A 22,419-nucleotide genomic window follows, 5' to 3' on the forward strand; every position below is an offset into this window, starting at 1 on the left:
TTGTCCAAGTCTTGCTGGATTTGGGCATGGATTACTTCATATGGAAACTGTCTGCAAATCAAATATTACTGAGAGTTAAAAGATTCCAGTGGAAGGTGATGACCTTCATAGCTTTGAAGCTGGATTCCAGGATGGCCAATAGGTTTGATGGCTCACCTGGCAGTGTAGCACTCCCTCAGGACTGCAAGACATAACGGCAGCATCCAGACTGACATTACAGTGCCATACACAGGGAGCTTTATTTTTATTCATTCTCAGGCTGTAGGCATCACTGGTTGAGCTAGCATGCATTGCCTTTTCCAAATTGCCCTTGAGAAGGTGATAGTGGTGTCAAGTGTCACACCTTATTGGGTGCGACATTTCAAATGGGTCAACCGGTCTGAAAGGGAGTCTTGTTGCCACGGTTTAAATACACAATTAATTCCATCAATCTGGAGGAGATGATGGTACCGTGATACAAAAAATGGCCCAGGTTAATGCTCTGGGAAATTTAAATTCAACTGGTAATTCTGAAATTGAAAGCAAGTCTCGGTATTGCTGATCATGACGCCATCAATGATTGTGTAGAAACCTCACTGGTACATTGATATCCTTTTGGGAAGGCAAGGCTATGGGCCTAGTGATGGAAAATGGGACTAGTGTAGATTTAGCATAGGCTTGGTGGTACAGACTCAATGGGCTGAAGGAGAAGGTGAGGACTGCAGATGCTGGAGATCAGAGTCGAGTGTGTGTTGCTGGAAAAGCACAGCAGGTCAGCAGCATCCGAGGAGCAGGAGAGTTGATGTTTCAGGCATAAGCCCTTCATCATTTTTCCTGACAGAGTCATAGAGATGTACAGCACAAAAACAGACCCTTCGATTCAACTCTCCCATGCTGACCAGATATCCCAACCTAATCTAGTCCCACCTGCCAGCACCCGGTCCATATCCCTCCAAACCCTTCCTATTCATATACCCACCCAGGTGCCTTTTAAATGTTGCAATTGTAATAGCCTCCACCACTTCCTCTGGCAGCCTGTTTTACACACACACATACACACATACATACACACACACACACAGACACAGACACACACACACACACACAGACACACACCACCCTCTGTGGGGAAAAGTTGCCTCTTAGGTCTTTTATATCTTTCCACTCTTACCCTAAATCTGTGAAGGGCTTATGCCCAAAACAGCAATTCTCCTGCTCCTCGGATGCTACCTGCTGTGCTTTTCCAACACAACACTCTCAATGGGCTGAAGGGCCTCTTTTGTACTTTTCTGATTCTTTGAAATCTGCAGTCTAAGCCAGTCAGGCCTACCTGGGAGTCCAGACCCACAGCAATGTGGTTGATTTTTAACTGCCTTCTGAAAGGCCATGCAAGCCATCCAGTTCAAGGACAGTCAGGGATGTGCTACAAGTTCCAGTCTTGCCAGCGATGTTCACAGCCCATGAATGAATAAAGAAAGTAAATGACTACTCCAGAGACCTCATGACTCATACTTACTTGAAATAAAGTGCTGGTTCCAGGCATTCGGGCTGGACTGAGTGTGGCCACTGGACTAAGGGTGCTCCAGAAATGGATGCTGGACAATAATGGACTGGGAGTCAGTAAGAATGGAGTCTGAAACAGAATAAAAAAGTACAAGGTTGGAATTGTCATTAACAACAGATAAAAAAGGTCAAATTCACTGATATACCAGAGGAGGTGATGTCAGGATGCATTCCTTCATACAAAGAATCCTTGGAGTCTGGAACTATATCACAAACACGTGTGTGCACACGCACAGACACACACCCATCCATGAGTGTTGGGGAGGGGTAATTTGCAAGGTTGAAGTAAGTGAACATTTATTGAGTTTAAGAGGTTTAAAGTGATGTAGAGCTGGGCCAGGATTAGATCGAAACAGTTTGCTTCCATTGATTGAAGGTCTAAAATACAAGAGGATAAGGACAGAATGACATGATTATTATTGTTACAAAGCATTACTGCACAAAGTTAAAAATCACACAACACCAGGTTATAGTCCAACAGGTTTAATTGGAAGCACTAGTTTTCGGAGCGCTGCTCCTTCATGAGGTGGTTGTGGTTGTGAACTTATTGCACAGTAGCCATGATGTGGAGGTGCCAGTGTTGGACTGGGGTGGACAAAGTTAGAAGTCACAGCACTCTGACAGCTTGTGATTTGAAATAAACCTGTTGGACTATAACCTGGTGTCATGTGACTTCTGACTTTGCACAGATGCTGCCAATAGCTCAAACAGTATTCCCCATTTCCTTCCACATCTCAGCTGATTAAAATGTCCTTTTACTCCTTTCATACCAGACACAAAACATTAACTCTGTTTATCTTTTTCTGCAGATGTTTCCAGACCTCTGAGATTTTCCAGCCTTGCTGTGATTGTGTGCTGTACTTGCACATTAACAATCAGAACAATGTTAATGAAATCCTATCTTTTGTTAGGAGTGGAATTAAACATAAAAAAGGTATTATATTTTAGTTATATGGGGCATTCATGAGGCAACATTTCAAATACCATGTGTAGTTTTGGTCTCTTTATTTAACCAAGAATGTAAATGCACTAGAGGTGGCTCAGAGGAGATTTGTTAGAACGATACCTTATGTGGAAAGGTTGGACAGGCTGGACTGGGTTCCACTGGAATAAAAACAGAAATTGCTGGAAAAACTCAGCATGTCTGGCAGCATCTGTGGAGAGAAATCAAAGTTAATGTTTCAGGTCCAGTGACCCTTCCTCAGAAGTGAGTTGTGAACTTGAGTTCTGAGGAAGGGTCACCAGACCTGAAATGATAACTGATTTCTCTTCACAGATGCTACCAGTCCTACTCAACTTTGTGCATCAACTTCTGCTTTTGTTTCTGATTGACAGCATCCACAATTCTTTTGGTTTTTGTTTCCACTGGAGGTCAGAAGTGTCAGGGGTGACTTGACTGAAGCGTACATGATCCTGAATTATCTTAACAAGGTGTAAGGGGGAAAATAGTGATTCCTCATGTGGGTGAGAACAAAATGTGGACTTTTTTAAAATTCGAGTTCTCCCTTTCAGGATAGAGAGGAGGGTTGAAGAGGTGGAGGTGGTTCGGAAAGAAATCCAGAATTTCAGGCAAATAACAAAATCAATCAATCACCATTGTCAGGTATCCACCCAGCTGTTTAACCAACTAAGCAAAATGTCAATTAGGACACATGATAAATGCGTGAAAATAGCAACAGACAGAAATTAGCAACAGATATGTATGGAATCAGGCAAAGTGTTGTTCAGGGAATTGTTCTATGCTGCTGTCTGCCTCTCGTTTGTGACCAAGTGCACAGCTGGATGTCCCTGTAGAGGAAGATGTGGTACTAGCTGATATGTTTGAGGTTCCCAACAACTGGTGAGATGGAACTACATCTCAATTTCAGCAACAATGCTATAATTTAAGATTATAAGTTCCCTCCTTTATACTTATAATTTAATCATAATCAAGTGTTCCCTTTTAAATAGGTGTATTAGAGTCAGCGATATACAGTTCTTCATCCAGACAACCAGTTCTTCATCCAGACACATGGAACAGCCATGAGGACCAAATTTGCACCCCAATATGCCAACATTTTTATGCACAGGTTCGAACAAGACTTCTTCTCTATGCAGGATCTCCAACCAACATTGTACACCAGGTACATTGACGACATTTTCTTCCTCTGGACCCATGGCGAGGAGTCACTGATAAAACTACACAGTGACATCAACAAGTTTCATCCCACCATCAAACTCACCATGGACTACTCTTGACTATCTGTCTAATATTTGGACACATGCATCTCCATCAAGGATGGACACCTCAGCACCACACTCTACCACAAACCCACAGACAACCTCACAATGCTACACTTCTCCAGCTTTCACCCAAGACATATTAAAACAGCCATTCCCTATGAACAAGCCCTATGCATACATCAGAACTGCTCAGATGAGGAGGAATGTGACGGACACCTGGAAGTACTCAGGGATGCCCTAACAAGAATGAGGTACAATGCTCAACTCATCGACTGCCAGTTCCAACGTGCCACAGCAAGGAACCGTAATGACCTCCTCAGGAGACAGACACATGCTGTAACTGACAGGGTACCCTTCATTGTTCAGTACTTCCCAGGAGCTGAAACACTACACCATGTTCTTCGTGACTTGCAACACATTATCAATGAGGATGAGCACCTCACCAAGACCTTCCCCACACCTCCACTGTTTGCCTTTAAACAACCGCCAAACCTCAAACAGATCATTGTTCGTAGCAAACTGCCCGGCTCTCAGGACAACTCCATACAACCCTGTCACGGTGGACGCTGCAAGATGTGTCAGATTGTGGACATAGATACCACCATTACACATGGGGACACCTCCCACCTTGTACATGGCAGGTACTCATGTGACTCAGCCAACGTTGTCTATCTTATATATTGCAGGCAAGGATGCCCGGAGGCATGGTACATTGGGGAAACCGAGCAAAGGCTACGACAACGGATGAATGGGCACCGCACAAATCAACAGACAAGAGTGTTCCCTCCCAGTTGGGGAACACTTCAGTGGTCCAGGACATTCAGCCTCAGACCTTTGGATGAGCATCCTCCAAGGTGGACTTCGGGACAGACAGCTGCAAAAAGTGGCTGAGCAGAGGCTGATAGCTAAGTTCGGTACCCATAGGGAGGGCCTCAACAGGGACCTTGGGTTCATGTCACATTACAGGTGACCACCATTGCACTATACACACACAGAGACACTCCTACACACACACTCCTATACACGCACATACACACGGACACACATATACACAGACACGCACACAGACACTCACACACACCCCTACAGGCATCCTCTCAGAGACTTGTACCACTCTACACTCATGCACACACATATCCACTCTCTCTCACAGACACTCACAACCCCCTACCCCAGACACGCACACACACTCCCACATTCACACATGCACCCCCTCACAGACTTAAGACACTCTACCTTCACTAAACACACATATACACTCTCTCTCACACTCACAATCCCCAACCCAGACAGACACACACACAGACAGACAAAGACCCACATGCACACCTATACGTTTGTGGGGTAAATTTGTATTTGCAGAGTTACATTGTACTTTGCTCAAAAACTGCATGAATTCATGTAAAACTGTTATTTCACTTTTTAGATTAGAATCAATCTAAACATCATGGCATAGACAGTGAACACAGGGGCTAACACCTTCAACATATTGTCGAGCCAACATCAATTGTTACAGCTAACCTGAGAATGCATCTTTTAAAAAAAAAAGTTACGTGATTTACACATGAAAGAGGTGAAACTATCATGGTGTTCGAACAGATGAAAGACTCAACAGACAATTGAGGTATTTTTCAATGTATAATTTCAGTTACATCACACTGTAAATTCTTGCTATAAATTATGTGCCTTACAATTGTGTCCTCCACTATCACCTGATGAAGGAGCGGCGCTCTGAAAGCTAGTGCTTCCAATTAAACCTGTTGGACTATAGCCTGGTGTTGTGTGATTTTTAACTTTGTACACCCCAGTCCAACACCAGCATCTCCAAATCATTACTTTTAAATACTGTAATTGTACCAGCCTCCATCACTTCCTCTGGCAGTTCATTCCACACATGTACCACCCTCTACATGAAAAAGTGCCCCTTAGGTCCCTTTTACATCTTTCCCCTCTCACCTTAAGCCTATGCCCTCTAGTTCTGGAATCCCATATCCCGGGGAATAAAGCTTTTCTATTTACCCTCTCCATGCCCCTCATGATTTTATAAAGTTCTATAAAAGTTACCCCTCAGCCTCCGATGCTCCAGGGAAAATAACCCTAGCTGTTTCAATCTCTTCCCAAAACTTAAATCCTCCAACCCTGGCAACATTCTTGTAAATCTTTTCTGAACCTTTCCAATTCTCACAACATCCTTCTGATGGGAAGGAGACCAGAACTGCACACAATATTCCAACAGTGGCCAAACCAATGTCCTGTACAGCCGCAACATGACCTCCCAACTCCTGTACTCAATACTCTGATCAATAAAGGAATGCATACCAAACGCCTTCTTCAATATCCTATCTACCTGCAACTCCACTTTCAAGGAGCTATGAACCTGCACTCCAAGGTCTCTTTGTTCAGCGACATTCCCAGGACCTTACTATTACAGTACTTGCTCTGATTTGCTTTTCCAAAATGCAGCACCTTGCATTTATCTAAACTAAACTCCATCTGCCACTTCTCAGCCCATTGACCCATCTGATTAAGATCCTGTTGTAATGTGAAGTAACCTTCTTCGCTGTCCACTACACCTCCAATTTTGGTGTCATCTGCAAATTTACTAGCTATACTTCCTATGTTCACATCCAAATAATTTATATAAATGATGAAAAGTAGAGGACCCAGCACTGAACCTTGAGGCACACCACTGGTCACAGGCTGCCACTCTGAAAAGCAACCCTCCACCACAACCCTCTGTCTTCCACCATTGAGCCAGTTCTGTATCCAAACGGCTAGTTCTCCCTGTATTCCATGAGATCTAACCTTGCTAATCAGTCTCCCATGGGGAACGTTGTCGAACACCTTACTGAAGTCCATACAGATCACATATACAGCTCTGCCCTCGTCAATCCTCTTTGTTACTTCTTCAAAAATCTCAACCAAGTTCATGAAACATGATTTGCCATGCACAAAGCCATGATGACTATCCCTAATCTTGACTCCATCCCTAATCAGCCCTTGCCTTTCCAAATACATGTAAATCCTTATAATTCTTGTACACATGTAAATACATGGGCTTTTTTGCAGATTTGATTTTTACTGGTGAACTGATTATAGTCGATGCTCAGAGGCTGTTTCCCCTGATTTGGGTATCAATGATTGAGCAGGGGGAGTGTGAAGAGAATTTTTTTTAAGAGGACTGAGTGTCTTGGCAAATCTCTCCTCAGAAGATCATAGATGCTCAGTCATTGATAATAGGCATGATGGAGATCAATAAACCTTTAGGATTAAGGGATAGCATGGGAATGTTGAGACATCATAGAGTGTCAACAATGATCCTACGGAGTGGGTGATCAAAAAGGTGAAATGTAAAGTTGCCATGGTCTCACAAAACAGAAGTGATCTGAAAGCTTCTACTTTGAAATAAACCTGTTGAACTATAACCTGGTGTTGTGTGATTTTTAACATAATCTTTCCAGCACAGAGGGCTGCCTCTCATTAGAGAGAGAGATGACTGGTGATGGTTTAATCTGAGGGTCGCCATGCTTCAGGCAAGGGGAGAGGACGAGAAGGCCAATCCTCCATGGTAATCTCAACTGTGGGAATTGAAGCCTTACTGTTGTTTGTCACTTTGCATTACAATCTATACATTCAGCCAACTGAGCTAACCAGCTCTTCGTGGCTGGCTAGTTTCAAAGTGAAGGAGACGAGGAGAAAGTGAGGGCTGCAGATCAGAGTCGAGATTGTGGTGCTGGGAAAGCAAAGCAGGTCAGGCATCTGAGGCACAGGAGAATTGATGTTTTGGGCATAAGCCCGTCATTAGGAAAGGATGCCTGATCAGAAAACGATTCCTGATGAAGGGCTTATGCCCAAAACATAAATTCCCCTGGTCCTTGGATGCTGCCGGACCTGCTGTGCCTTTCCAGCACCACACTCTCAACACAAAGTGAGGTACAGCCTACTCATAAAATCACTACAGTGTGGAAGCAGGCCATTCAGCCCATCAATTCCATACCAACTGTCCGAAGAGCATCTCACCCAAATTCACCCCCACAACTCTAACCCTATAACCCTGCATTTTCCACAGCTTATCCACCTAACAACCACCTGATGAAGGAGCAGCACTCTGAAAGCTAGTGCTTCCAAATAAACCTCTTGGACTATAACCTGGTGATGTGTGATTTTTAACTTTGTCCACCCCAGTCCAACACTGGCCACCTCACCCCCACATTTCTGGACACTATGGGCAATTTAGCATGGCCAATCCACCTAACCTGTGCAACTTTGGACTAGGGGAGGAAACCAGATCACCTGGAGGAAACCCACACAGGGAGATAGTGCAAACTCCACACAGATAGTCACCCAAGAGTGGAACTGAACCCAGGTCCCTGGTGCTGTGAGGCAGCAGTGCTAACCACTGAGCCACTGTGCCACGCCTGCTACTAATATGTCAACTTTTATTTTAAATAGATTATCTATGAGGGTAGCACTGCCAGCAAGAGTGAGACCAGAGGTTCCATTAATCTTAATGAGAAATAAACATTGAGGTTGAAGACCATTCCAGTTGGCTGACCTGGGTTAAGTAGGCAGGTGTCAATGATGCTGCTGGGAGGGGAGGACTTGGCAAAGCCAGAGGGCTTGGGTCACTGCTGGTAATAACCAAAGCTGGAGTCAGTTCCAGTCCCTTAGGCTTCTTTGACCGACCCTTGTGATGTCTGGTTTCCGAGCTGTCCAGCGATGGATCCTCCCCGTCTGAGGAGAGTTCCAGAGACTGGGTCAGGTCATCTGATGGGCTGGTGGCCAACTCAGTCTCCACGGCCAGGCCAGCAGCAGGATCCAGCGAGGGCTCTAAAATGGGGGAGCCAGGACTCAATGGCAGAGGCGTGGGGGGCGAGATGGAGGATGGAGTCGAGGCGAAGGACGTCACTATGTTTGGCACAGTCAGGGACTCCTCTGACGATGTGGGGTTCGGTGGAGTCACTGCGACCGAGGGCACCACCACAGGTTCTACCATAGCAGCCGGCAGCTCCCTATTCGGTGGGTTGGTTACAAACTTAATGACCGTGACCGGTTCCTGAGGAGGTGGCTTCTTCTTCTTCTTCTCTTCCGGTAGTTTCTCACCAGGGTTCTCGATTTTAATGGACTTAAAGATGTTGGGATTAGTTTGTAGCGAGTTCAAAGTGAAGGACGAGTAGAGCCCTGAGCGGATGTAGTCGTTGCGACTCGAGATCTTGGAGGAAGAGGTTGCTTTCTCCTGGCTGTGGTTCTCCTTGTCCTTTTGTGGCCGACTTATGTCAGGCAAAGCCATGTCCATCCCTTTCTCAGGCCGCCCCACCATGTTGAAGTCCATGTTCAGTATCTCCGGATAGCACACAAACTTATAGACAAATTTCTGTCCGTTCACCTTCTTAATAATGTTCTGCGGAATAAGCAAAAAGATTAGAATGAAGTAAATACTTTGAAAATGCTGACTTGCCTGCCTTTTCTGTGGAACCGCTGTTCAATTCAGAGTCATCATAGAATCCCTCCATGTTGAAGCTGGCCATACAATCCTTAAGTCCACAAGGACCCTCAAAAGAGCATCATACCCAGGCCCACACGCCGATCTTATCCCTGTAACTCTGCATTTCCCAAGGCTAAACCACCTAGCCTGCACATCCCTGGACACTATGGCTAATTTAGCATGGCCAATCCTCCTAACCTGCACATCTTTGGACTGTAGGAGGGAACCAGAGCACCCGGAGGAAACCCACGCAGACACAGGGAGAACATGCAAACTCTAAAGTCGGACAGAACTTCTTGTTTTGCAAATTTATCCTTTCATGAAATGTGGGCATCACTGGGGAGACCAGCTTTTGTCCCCCGTCCCTAGTTGCCCTTGAACTGAGTGGCTCTCTGGGTCATTTCTGAGGGAGTTAATAGTCAACCACATTGCTGCAGATCTGGAGTAGTATTTGGGCCAGTCTGCATAAGGATGGTAGATTTTCCTCACTACAGGATATTATGAATTGTCAGTAGTTACATGGAGGAAGTGAGGACTGCAGATGCTAGAGATCATGGGTCACCATTGAGATAAACTTTAAATAAAATTGAAGCTAATCAACTGGGATTTGAACCCAAGCCTCCACTGCAATAGCTTTCAGCCCTTTATCTAAGTAAAGGTGTACTGGCATTGGATACGGTCCAGAGAAGGTTCAACAGGTTGGTCCCGGGTGTGGAGGGACTGTCTGAATAGAAAAGGTTGAGTAGTTTGGGCCTGGAGTTTATAGAATGAGAGGCGGCAGTATCAAAACTTGCAAGATTCTTAAGGGACTTGATAGGTTAGGTTCAGAAAGGTTTCTTCCCCTGTGGAGAGATCTGGATCTCAGAGTAAAGGGTCACACAGAGATGTGGAGGAATTTCTGCGCTCAGGAGGCAGTGAATCTGTGAAATTCTTTACCACAGAGGGCTGCCAAGGCTGAGTTGTTAAGTATATTCAAGGCTGAGATGGACAGACTTTTAATCGGGCTGGTGGAGAAAAGATAGGTTGAGGATTATCAGATCAGCCATGATCTCATTGAATAGTGAAGCAGACTCGATGGGCTGAATGGCCTTCTTCTGCTCTTTTGTCTTATGGTATTATTAGCCTTGGCCTTTAGAACCATAGAACCCTTACAGTGTGGTCATTCAGCTCATCACATCCACACTTACCCTCCAAAGAGTATCCCACACAGACCCACACCCATTACCCTATCCCAATGACCCTCCAAACAGCATCCCAATCAAACCCTCCTAAATATCCCCACATTTCCCATGGCTAATCCACTTAGCCTGCACACCCTGGACACTCTAGCCTGGCCAATCCATTTAACCTGCACATCTTTGAACTGTGGGAGGAAACTGGAGAACCCAAAGGGTACCCATGAAGACTGAGTGAGAATGTGCAAACTCCACACAGACAGTCACCCAAGGCTGGAATCAAACCCAGGTCCCTGGCACTGTGAGACAGCGGTGCTAACCACTGAGCCACCAATTGGTTTGACTTCTCGCTTGATTGAGAAAAAGGTGACCTGCTTTGTCTCGGACCATTTTGCCAAAAAATGTGGAAATAGTAGCCTGTACCTTGTCATAATAATATCGCAGAGCTCTACTCAGTTTATCATAGTTCATGTTGGGCTTGTTTTTGCGAAATCCCCAGAGTTTGGCCACATCCTCAGCCTTGAGCAGTTTGAACTCCCCATCATTCGATGTCCAGCAGATCAGGTGGTCATTCTTGGGCTCCAGGAGAAGTTGCAGCAGGAACTGCCAAAGTGTGATGGTACTATCCATGGCTGGCACTGCCACCTGTGGGTCAGGAAGGAAAGCTTGTTAAAGGGCTGACTTGGAAAGAAAACCAGGAGGCACAGCTTTAAGGTAAGGAGCAGGAGGTTTAGAGGGGATTTGAGGAAATATCTTTCCTTGAGACATAAGATTATTAAAGGATTGGACACTCTGGAGGAAGGAAACAAGATTCCGCTGATGGGTATGTCCCGAACCAGAGGACACAGCTTAAAAATACGGGGTGGACCATTTAGGACAGAAATGAGGAGAAACTTCTTCACCCAGAGAGTGGTGGGTGTGTGGAATGCTCTGCCCCAGAAGGCTGTGGAGGCCCAGTCTCTGGATTTGTTTAAGAAAGAGTTACATAGAGCTCTCAAGGATAGGGGAATCAAGAATCATGGAGGTAAGGCAGGAACAGGATACTGATTGAGGATGATCAGCCATGATCATAATGAATGGTGGTACAGGCTCGAAGGGCAGAATGGCCTACTCCTGCACCTATTGTCTATTGTCACCCAGACATTACTTGAAACTCACTACCTAAAAGAGCATGGTGGAGACTGGAACCCTTAAGACATTTAAGAGGTATTTAGATGAACACTCAAAATACCAAAATGCAGAGGGCTATGAGCCAAGTGTTGGAAAATGGAATCAGAATAGATGATGTTTGATGACCAGCACAGACACTGAAGGACCTTTATCCATACTGTAAAATCTCTATGGCTCTAAAAGAGAGAAACAGAATGTATGACAAAGAAATAGAAAGTAGGGCAAATAAACTGTAACTGAAATGAAAGAGCAGAGGGGGCAGTAAATAAGGACCGACAAGAACTTTTTAAAAAGAAGACAATGAAAATCAGACATAAAAATCAAAATCCCTGGAATAAACAATAATAGAGAAAAGGAAACAGAAGTTGACATGTCATATGGGACCTTTGTTGACTTTTGATTTACTGAAGGAGGCTGCAATGTTGCCATTCAGTCTCTAGATGGCATTCAGTAATAACTCACAGAACAATAGAATGCTGGAGCTCTGAAGGAGGCCATTCAGCCTTTCAGACCTGTGCTAGCTGTTTGAAACAACTATTCAATCTGCTTCTTCTCCATAGCCCTGCATTTATTCCCATTTATGTATCATTCCCAAATTCGCTCTTAAAATTTATTATTAATTCTGCTTCCACCAGCCTTTTTCCTTGTGCAGCTCCAATCCTTTGACCAGTCATTTTAATTCTGTGTCTTTTGGTTACTGACTGTTGGGTGACTGGAAATAGTTTCTCTGCACTAACTTTAGCAGAGTCATTCATGGATTTCAACTCCCCCACTAAATCTCCTCAAAACCTTCTCTGGACTAAGGAGAACAATCCCAGCTCCTCCCGTCTCTTACCTTAATTCCATTCACTGAGACATTGTTCACTGAGAGTTACAGATCGGGGACAAGTTTGAGAACAGTTCAGTGAAGTGTGAAAGGCATGTTTGCCTGATTATTATGCAGCCAAGCAGAGATAATGACAGAAAGCTTGTCTTGTTGGCATGACTGAAGCGAGCAATAGTTAGACCTGAGTCTTTCATGTATTAGTAAAATATACAGAAAAAGAAACAGAATTTCACAGCATAGATGAGGCCATTCAAGCCAACCTTCTGAGACTACGCTTCCTCTGTTGATCTGCAATTTCTCCTTTTCAAGTATAAATTAAGTTCTCTTTCAAAATTAAGTGATGAATCTTCTTCAAACAACCTTTCATTAGACATTCCAGACCATAAAAACCTACTAAGTTAAAAAGATTTGCCTCACTTCATACTGTGGATGCTAGAAATTTGAATTATTGCTCATCTGCCTGTATATGGAGCATATTATTGTACTGAAGGTGGACAGAGTCAATGTTTTCACCTCTTTTTGGTCTCTTTACCTCCAAACAATATATCACTGAAACTAAAGAGTACATTTCAACAAAACGTAGTACACAGATACTGTTCAGCCAAAGGATGTAAAGTTCACATCTTGTTACTGTATGTTTTGGACTGTGGACTTAAAAAAGAAACTGCTTTAAACCAAGGAGATTGCACAGAAAAAGAAATGGCTGCAGTTTCATGCTTCCTGAAACATTTTTTTTGGGTTGAACACGATGTCAATTTTCGCTGGAATGGGGAGAACAAATCCAGATAGCATGGAGCAATGAGATCTGAAGTAGAGGAAGAATTGCTCGATTATGTTTTGATTAGCTTCTGAACAGGTGACCTTGGCTAGTGTGTGGCCAGTGCAGCACAGAAACAAAGGCAAAGTTGCAAAATCTCTCTCTAAGTCTCTCTTACTCTCCTGTTTGGAGGTTTTAGAAAGTCTTCAGGAACCATGATTTAGTTTCCAATCACCTTTCTCTGTAAATCCCCTGTTGAAGGAACAATAAAAATCGTGACAGACAATGAAAGGATAAACTCTACACTCTCAAGTAATATATCAGCTCAAAACCTTTTTCACAACCCTGCAATGGTAACTGAGGGAACTGACTTATAAAACAACAAGATGGGCTCTTGTATTAGTGTCCCTCCCTCTGGGCCAAATCCCAACCAGTCCAGAGATAACATGCCTGGACAGATTGATTAAAAATATTGACAAACCAGAGGATGCTGCAGAGATAGGGAAAGAGGTGAAAGTTCCCATAGTCCCAGTGAACTATAGGTTGCTCTCTCGAGAGCTTTTTAAACATTCATTCTGGAGGTATGGGCATTATTAGCTGGGCCAATAATTATTGTGCTATACGAGTTACCACTTGAGAAGGTAGTACTGAGTTGTCTCTTTGAACAGTTACAAATCATTGCTGTAGATAACCCACAATGCACTTTGGGATAGAATTCTAGGATTTTGACCCAGTAACAGTGAAGGAATGGCGATATATTTCCAAGTCAGGTTTGGAGATGGCGATGGTTTCATTTATCAGTTGCCCATGTCCTTCTGGATGGTAGTGGTGTGGGTTTGGAAGGTGCTGTCTGAGGACCCTTGGTGAGTTTCTAGAGTAGATCTTGAGAATGGTGTGCACTGTTGCTACTGAGTGTCAGTAACAGCGGGTGTGAATGTTTGTGGATGTGGTGCCAATCAAGCAGGCTGCTTTGTCCTGAATGGTGTCAAGCTTTTTGAGTGTTATTGGATCTACATCCATTCAGGCAAATGGGGAGTATTCCATCACCCTCCTGACTTGTGCCTTGTAGATGGTGGACAGGCTTTGGGGAGTCAGGAGATGAGTTACTTGTTGCAGAATTTCTAGCCCCTGACCTGTCCTTGTAAGATGGCATTTATTTGGGTAGTCCAGGCCAGTTTCTGTTCAAATGGTAACTGCCAGAATATTGATCGTGGGGATTTCAGTGATGGTAATATCATTGAATGCTGAGGGGTGATGGTTACATTCTCTGTTCTTGGAGATGACCCTTGTATGGCATGAATGTCACTTGTCAGCCCAAGCTGGGGTATGGTCTAGATCTTGCTGCACTGGGGATCAATTTCACCTGAGGTTGACTATGCCTTAAGCAATGGACGAGGTCGAGAAGGTGGGCCTTTCATGGTGACTTGGTTCATTCAGGAGTTGAAACCAGATGGTTAGCACCAGTCTTAATCACAAACCAGCTTTTCAACTGACAGCGAGCAAATTTGAAAACAAGGATGAGAATTTTATATTTAAAGGTGCCAATCTTGGTCAATGATTTGCAGGGGATGATGGGTGAATGGACTCTGCTACATATTAGGATCTGTAGAGATGAACCAAGATTATAGAGTGTGGAGGGTCGAAATCCAGTCAGAAAAGTACGAAAGCAAAATATATTTTGAACAAATCTGAAACTTCCCAAAGAAATTTGGCATGTAAGTGGTTAAAAATGCCGATGCTTTAAACATACATTATCACCACTAATTCAGGGAAGAGGAGATCACTAATGGATGTGACAAACAGGCAAATTTAGTGAAAAAATTCTCACAAAGGAATTAAATGGGCTGTATGTAATAATAAATGAATCTAAACTCCATTGTGTGACTAAATCACAAATCACCCCTGCTGGGGGCCTCCCAATACAGAATGCCTTGAAACAGTCTATGACTCATTGCTACATAAACAAATAGTAATCTGGCTTCAATCAGAGAGAAAGAACTTGCATTGATATAGCACTTTTCAGAGCCTGTGAAGTGCATCTCTCGCATAATGTAGGATTTATGACAATTAATAGGAGCACTGTAACATCCCACAAACAGCAAGGCATTCCTGACCAGTTTATCCATTATTTAGCTGTGTTGGCTGAAGGATAAATAATGATCTGCATATTATGCTAGAATAACCAATCCTGTATCCCTGCATCCCTATATATAAAAAAATCTATTGGGGGTTTCTTTTCTCCACCTGAGGGGCCTTATCTTAATATCAAATTCAAAGGATGGAACAGTTCCTTCAATATCAAATTCCAGGACCTCCCTTCCTAACAGCGGTGGGTTTACCCTACACCAAATGGACTGCAGTGGTTCAAAAAAAGCAGCTCACCACCTTCTCAATAAATGCTGCCCAGGTCATCAAAGCCCACATTCCCTGTATTAACTTTTATAAAAAGTATTTAAATGGGAGCAGCACCACATCAGAGCTACATTGCATTTTGTGTCTGTTCCCGGCCTTGAAACCACAATCTTCTGACTCAAAAGGTAAGAGTGCAGCCTAGCACCAAAAGAATACAAACTAACCAGGATGGAGGGTTATAGACTGAAGTTGCAGAATGTGTTCACCCAAATCAGCAGGATTCAGAGAAAGCGGAATTTAATACAGCTGGCTGATCAAAGAGGTTGTGGGTTTTTATATTAAACTCTTTCAGGATATTGACTTTAACATGGTCCCAGTACATTACTTAGAACTGTAAAGCCTAAGAAAAACCAATAACATCAAGGTTCAAAATTAAACTTTGTTCTTAAATTGAAGTGAACTGGGAAACAGGATCGAAATACTGTCACTAAGTCAAATTTGATTACTGTCATCATTGCCATTTCAAGTTATCTCATCAGAAATTGTAATGCAGTAATTGTGAGATGGTGCTGTCACTGTATCAGTGTAGCTTTTGGCCATTTGGGAAACAGAATATTTTGTGACAAAGCCCTCAGTGGTCTACAGGGTAGGAAAGTTACCAGCCCTCCTGCATTTGTCAGCGACATGGACAATATACAGCAGACATCTCAAATATTTGGAGGAACATCACTGACATTGGATTTGCTGGATTGTAGGGAGGCAAAGGCCCAATATCAGTGCCCCCTACCCCAGGGCAGCATTCCCAGCATCAAAGCTCTGGTTACTGACAAATCAGCTCCATTGGATGGGCTGCATCATCTGCTGCGTCTTCAAATACCCCAAGAAAACTCTCTGCTGAGCTCCATCATGGCAAACTGTTACCGGGTCACAGAGGAAACACTTCAAGGACATCCTCAAAGCCGCTGTGAGAAAATGCAACATCCCTATTGGCTCATGGGAATCACTTGCCTAAGGGTGTCGAAAATGGAGGAGAAGCATCAGCAAAGGTGGCAGCCATATTGAGCATCTTTGACAGGCCCAGGTAGGGATCAAGTGCAAGCAGCAGCAATAGCTGCATAGACCCTAGCAGCTGCCTCTTCAAACATCACCACCCCAGGTGAGTGCAGATCCAGCATCAGACTGCTCAGGACGCACAGTTCTGGAGTGGAGGAATATCAACCTCAATCTTGAGGGATTGCCTCACAAGAAACTGAAAATGATAAACCAAGGCTGCATCCACCCTTGCTGAGGTCCAGTGCTAGCATTTTGAGCAAGGGAGCGCTTCCCAGTGTCACGATCAATCCCCCTCATTCCACCTCACATAAGGAAGATGGTCATGTGACATGCCACTACAATGTGGTTCCTTGGAGCAGTATATGCTGCCAGTACAAAGTGCTGCACTAAGTCATGGACGGCACGGTGGCTCAGTGGTTAGCACTGCTGCCTCACCTGACTGTGTGGAATTTACACATTTTCCTTGTGTCTGCGTGGGTTTCTTGTGGGTGCTCCAGTTTCCTCCCACAGTCCAAAGATGTGCAGGTAAGGTGAATTGGCCGTGTAAATTGCCCATAGTGTTCATGAATGTGTGGGCTAGGTGCATTAGTCAGGGGAAATGTAGAATAGTAGGGGTTGGGTCTGGGTGGGTTACTCTTTGAAGGGTCGGTATGGACTTGTTGGGCCAAATGGCCTGGTTCCACAATATAGGGATTCTATGATCACATAACAAATACTATGACAGTCAGAATCTTGTTGAGACAAGTAAGTTGAAGTTAATTAACAAAACTATTTACACTGTTTTAATATTATGGGCTTATAGTCTGCATGTTGTGCTGATATTACTGTAAATTACTTGCACAACACTATCTGAACACAATACACTGACTGCACGACATAGAGAACATGAAGGCAATACCACAAGATCACATTCTAAGTTCATATATCTATCTTAGAGGTAGCTCACTTGGCTGGATGGCTGGTTTGTGGGTTCAATTACTGCACCAGCCAAAGGACTCTCCATGATAACCCTTACCCCCTGATTAAACCACCACCACTGGTCTCTGTCTAATGACAGAGCAACCTACCGGGACTATGGGGATTCTGTCTTAAAGGCCTGTCTGGTTTGGAATCTGTGCAGTGACACAATCATTTTTGTACACTGTACAATTTGGCTGCCATGCTTTCCTACATTACAACAGAAAGTGCATTTTAAAAGTACTTGTAGTGACTGTAACAATGTCAGACAGGTGGACTTCATAGAATCCTGAGTGGGATTGTTAACCCTGGATCAATCAAGGAGTCCTGGCTGACAGATACAAACAGGAATGTCAGGGACTTTTTTCATTCTAGGAGCTAACTTAGTGTTAGCTAGGTCAGTGTTGTGTACTACGCACATATAAATGAAGGGTGATGGGATACAGGCTATTGTGGAATTATTTCAGAACTTAACTGGGTATAAAATGCTTTGGAAATCCTGATGTCATGCTATAGGAAATCAAATTCTGGAAAGAGTAGAAATAGTGTAATAAAGTACTGATGGTTTAAACAGGCCGTGTCTCTGATATTACTTAAGTGAACCATCTGTGCTCTGCTAGCTTCTTGCTTGTGATCAAGCTGTGGCTAGATCTTGCAAATTCAATTGGTTTATATTGAACAATTTAAAAAAGCAGGTGTCACACATGACCATCCCTCCATGCACATAGCCACTCTCCTCTGAGATAACCTTCCAGAGCCTCCTGAAGGTTACACCTTCATGGGACTTATCCTCTGTGGAGAAGCATAAACTAAGACAGAGGGAAAACAACGAATAGTTAAGGGCTTGGCACAGACTCAAGCATTCCACTGCCGAAGGGCAAATATCTGGCAATTGGTTGCTGTAATCATTGTGCTGTTAACTCGGAGTAAACATGACAAGACTAAATATGGAAAGGGTGCAGTCATACTGTGGTGTGGCAGGTGGGGCGTTGTTCTCTTTGTCTTTGCTGTATGTATGACAGACAATATTTTAGCTAATGTTTCAAAGCACAACTTTACTTCTTCTTTCATGGGTTGCAAGCATTTCTTGCTTTCTCCCAAATCGTCCTCGATCTGTGAGGTTGACTGAGCCATTTTCCTGTGGGTCTGGAGTCACGAGTAGACCAGACCAGGTAAGCTTGGCTGATTTCCTTCCCTAAAAAGGGCTTTAAGGAATCAAATCAGCTCACACAACAATTGATGGTAGTTGTGACCATTACAGAGACCAGTTTTCAGTGTTTAGATTTTAATCATCAGCTACCCTGACAGGACTTGAACCTGAAGCTTCAGATCATTATCAACAACCCCTGGATTATAAACCCAGTTGTTTTACCACTACACCTCCCGCCCCCCAATAATTGTCCAATAGTTCTGAAAGTGGTAAATTAGGAAACGCACGTTTCATACTCGATAACCATCTCCCTCTTCCACAGGGCTGCAAATCGTTCTGGAATCTTCCTGGAGTCCTCAGTTGGTGAGGATTAATCCCCTAGTTTCTGCTGCACCCAACAATCAGAGGAAAAAAAAAATCAAAGGAGTATTTACAAAAAAAAGTGCTTTTTTTTTCCTTTGAATACTTTCATTGTTAATGTTTAAGAAGTGGAGTTTGGAAAATAAGGCGGTTTGAAAGGGTGGGGCAGTCATAGGAGAAACCTTCAGGAATTCATTGAACTGGAATTGGCAACTCAGCTCCTCTCGGATGACAATTTTGATATTGGGCTCAGCTCACCTTAAATAGGTCCCCAACCCTGCAGCACACTAACTTCACTCAGCAAGTGGGGATTGTATGGGGTAACTGCAAGGGGAGTCTTGTGTTTTATTCATTGAATTATTGGAATTTCCAGACAAAATTAGACCATTAGGCCAATGTGTTTACACCACCCCCAACACATCCTTCTAGCTTAATCCCATTTTCCAGTTCTTGACTGGTTGCCTTGTAGGCTATGACACCAATGTAAATCCAAGAGTTTTGTAAATGCAATAAGGATCTCTCCCTCCGCCAGCCTTTCTGGCACTGATTTTCAGACCCCATCACCCTCCAGGTCAAAAATATCCCCTCCAATCCCCTGTGATCCTCTTAGCTCTGTGCAATCTGTTTGTGGGCCCATCAACCAAGGCAAAAGAGGCCTTTCTGTCCACTTTATTTTATATGTTTCAATCAAATTTTCCCTCAGTCTTCTCTGTTCCAAACAAACACATATAAACCTATCCAAACTTTCCTTGCAACTAAAATTCTGGTAATATCCACTGTACCCTCTGCTGTGCAATCACATTGTTCCTCTAGCACAGTGACCAGTACAATATACAATACTCCAGGTGTGACCTAACTAGTGTTTTATATAGTGTCATGCTCTGTCCCTCAAAGAAAGCCATGCCCCACCTGCCTTCAACTACCTTATCAAGCTGTACAAACACCTACAGGGGTGTGCGTGCGCACACTCTAAGGCCCCTCTGCTTTGTTACATTTCCATTATCCTACCACTTATTCTACATTCCCTTCCTTGAAAGCCTTCCTCAAATAGGTCGGCACGGTGGCTCAGTGGTTAGCACGGTGACTCTCTGTGTGGAATTTGTATATTCTCCCCATGTCTGTATGGGTTTCCTTCGGGTGCTCTGGTTTCCTCCCACAATCCAAAAGATGTGCAGGTTAGGTTGAATTGCCATGCTAAATTGCCCAAAGTGTTTAGGGCTGCGCAAGTTAGGTGCTTAAGTCACGGGCAGTGTAAAGTGATAGGGTTGGAGAATGGGTCTGGGTGGGAAGGTCTACAGAGGGTCAGTGTGGACTTGTTGGGCCAAATGGCCTGTTTCCGCACTGTAGGGATTCTATGTAAAAAAAATGTAATTACCTCAAACTCTTCCAGATTAAGCTCCATTTTCCACCTGCCCAGTTCATTGGTAGTCCAAACTTTTCCTCTCCTCATTATCGACCACACGGCTAGATTTTGTCACATCAACAAGCTTCTTCGTCATACCCCCTTTCATTCAAAACCAAATCATTGATGTATACCATGAAATTGTAGGGATGACCATTGTAGGTAAGGCTAGCCTCAAGAAGCTATCACCAGCTGGCCTGAGAAAGTAATGGTTGATCTTCTTTTGAACCCACTGTTGGAGGTTACTACAATGGACTGGTTAGTTTGGTTAACATCAAAGGGCAGTGAGGAATCAACCAAATCGGGGTGGAGGTAGAGCCATGTTGGTCACGCTAGATAAGGACTACAGTATTGCTTCACTGAAGATACCAGTGCAGTAGATGCCAAGAATTTACAAGAATCTGATAGTTATATATGCCAACTATATAAAGACCATTTTGTTTTGTAAAATATGATTCCAAATCTCAAACTGGATTAATCCAGGAATCTGGTTCACAAAGGAGAGGCAATATCTCAGTGATATTGTCACTGGAGGTATAATCCAGAGACCAAAATAATGTTGTGGGACTCCAGCAGATGGTGGAACTTGAATGCAATACAAAATCCAGAATTAAGCATCTAATAAAGGCTGTGAAACCATTGAGATTGCTATAAACTGGTTTACAAATGTCCTTTAGGGAAGGAAATCTGTCATCCTTATCTGGTCTGGCCTACAAATGACTCTGGACCGACAGCAATGGGGCTGCCTATAACTGCCCTCTGAAATTGCTGGGAAAGCCATTCAATTGCATCCAAGGGCCACTAGCGATGGTTAATAAATTCTGGCCCAGTCAGTGATGCCCACATCTCAAGAAAAAATATAATGAGGAAACTAAAACCATACTGAGTTGTACAAAATAGATTCAAAACTGGACTTATAGCTAGACTCACTGATGGGAAGTGATGTTGCCCACATTTGACCTTAGTGCCCCCTTGTCTGGGAAGAGAAGGAGAAAGAAAAATCCACCAAGCTTGCTGCTCCAAGTGACTGCCCAGTAGTTACCATTGGAAAGCAAGCTGTATCTGAATCAGGTGCTCTTCCAGCACCACTAATCCAGAATCCGGTTTCCAGCATCTGCAGTCATTGTTTTTATCGTGTATCCGAACCAGTCATGTCATGTCTGACATGTACAATCAAACATCCTCCTCCAATACGTTCAAGTCTAGTCAACCAGCTCTGCAAAGTTCACTCATCAGACACACACTGGTGTTATGGACTAGATCAAACCCTCTCAAGCCATTCAGAAGGTAGTCTAGACCCTAACTTTTTCCTATTTTATAGGCAAATGTTAAGGCGCTGCATTCTAGGTGCAATTCAATTGGTCACACTATTGGATTTAAAGCAGAACACACATTATTCTTCACTATAATTAAAATACAACAAGGAAGGAAGGAATTGGAATAACTTAACTCTACGGGAAAACTTAACAGAATAATAGATACAGGAACTAATACTAATTTACTGCTCCAATGTGCCGACATCCCTGTAGTGATTAGGATCAGTTGGACCTTGTGACTACAAGGGCGTTGATTGGGGTTGTTAACCTGGTCCAAATCAGGGGAGCCTTGGATGACCAATATAACCAGGAGATTAAAATCCCCTCAACTGGGAAAACAACACTACAACCAAGAGATTAAAAAGAAAAAGAAAAAAAATATATAACCATGAGATTAGAATCTCCTCAGTTTGAGAATTGACTCCGAGCAAATAAAGGGGGATGGAACCTGGCTGCTCTGCAGTTATTTCAATCCCATAAACACACACCTTTAGCAAAAGGCAGATTCAGAAAATAGATTGTCTCACATGCATTTCTCCAATCCAGGAGGAAAGAACATCAAAGACAATTCTGAGAGAGTGAGAGAGAAAGACAGAACTCCAGCTTTCAGCTATAGCAGATACAGTTGTGACAACTTTTCATAACCCCAGC

The 22,419-nt window shown here is 43.6% G+C and overlaps 1 protein-coding gene across 2 annotated transcripts in view; it reads right to left on the minus strand.

The window, feature by feature from the left end:
• elk4 (ETS transcription factor ELK4) overlaps positions 1–22,419 on the minus strand; it is a 65,776-nt gene that overhangs the window by 17,219 nt on the left and 26,138 nt on the right. For both annotated transcript variants that reach the window (XR_011955474.1, XM_072563878.1), the window contains exons 2-4: positions 10,849–11,070; positions 8,321–9,166; positions 1,496–1,612 (exon numbers count right to left, since the gene is read on the minus strand). Coding sequence is in view for 1 of the 2 variants with exons in the window: in XM_072563878.1 (XP_072419979.1) it covers positions 1,496–1,612; positions 8,321–9,166; positions 10,849–11,055 (1,170 nt within the window). In the remaining variant the exon portion in view is untranslated. The remainder of the gene's footprint in view (positions 1–1,495; positions 1,613–8,320; positions 9,167–10,848; positions 11,071–22,419) is intronic.

The sequence above is a fragment of the Chiloscyllium punctatum genome, chromosome 45 (genome assembly GCF_047496795.1).
Source record: "Chiloscyllium punctatum isolate Juve2018m chromosome 45, sChiPun1.3, whole genome shotgun sequence".
NCBI classification, from domain to species: domain Eukaryota; kingdom Metazoa; phylum Chordata; class Chondrichthyes; order Orectolobiformes; family Hemiscylliidae; genus Chiloscyllium; species Chiloscyllium punctatum.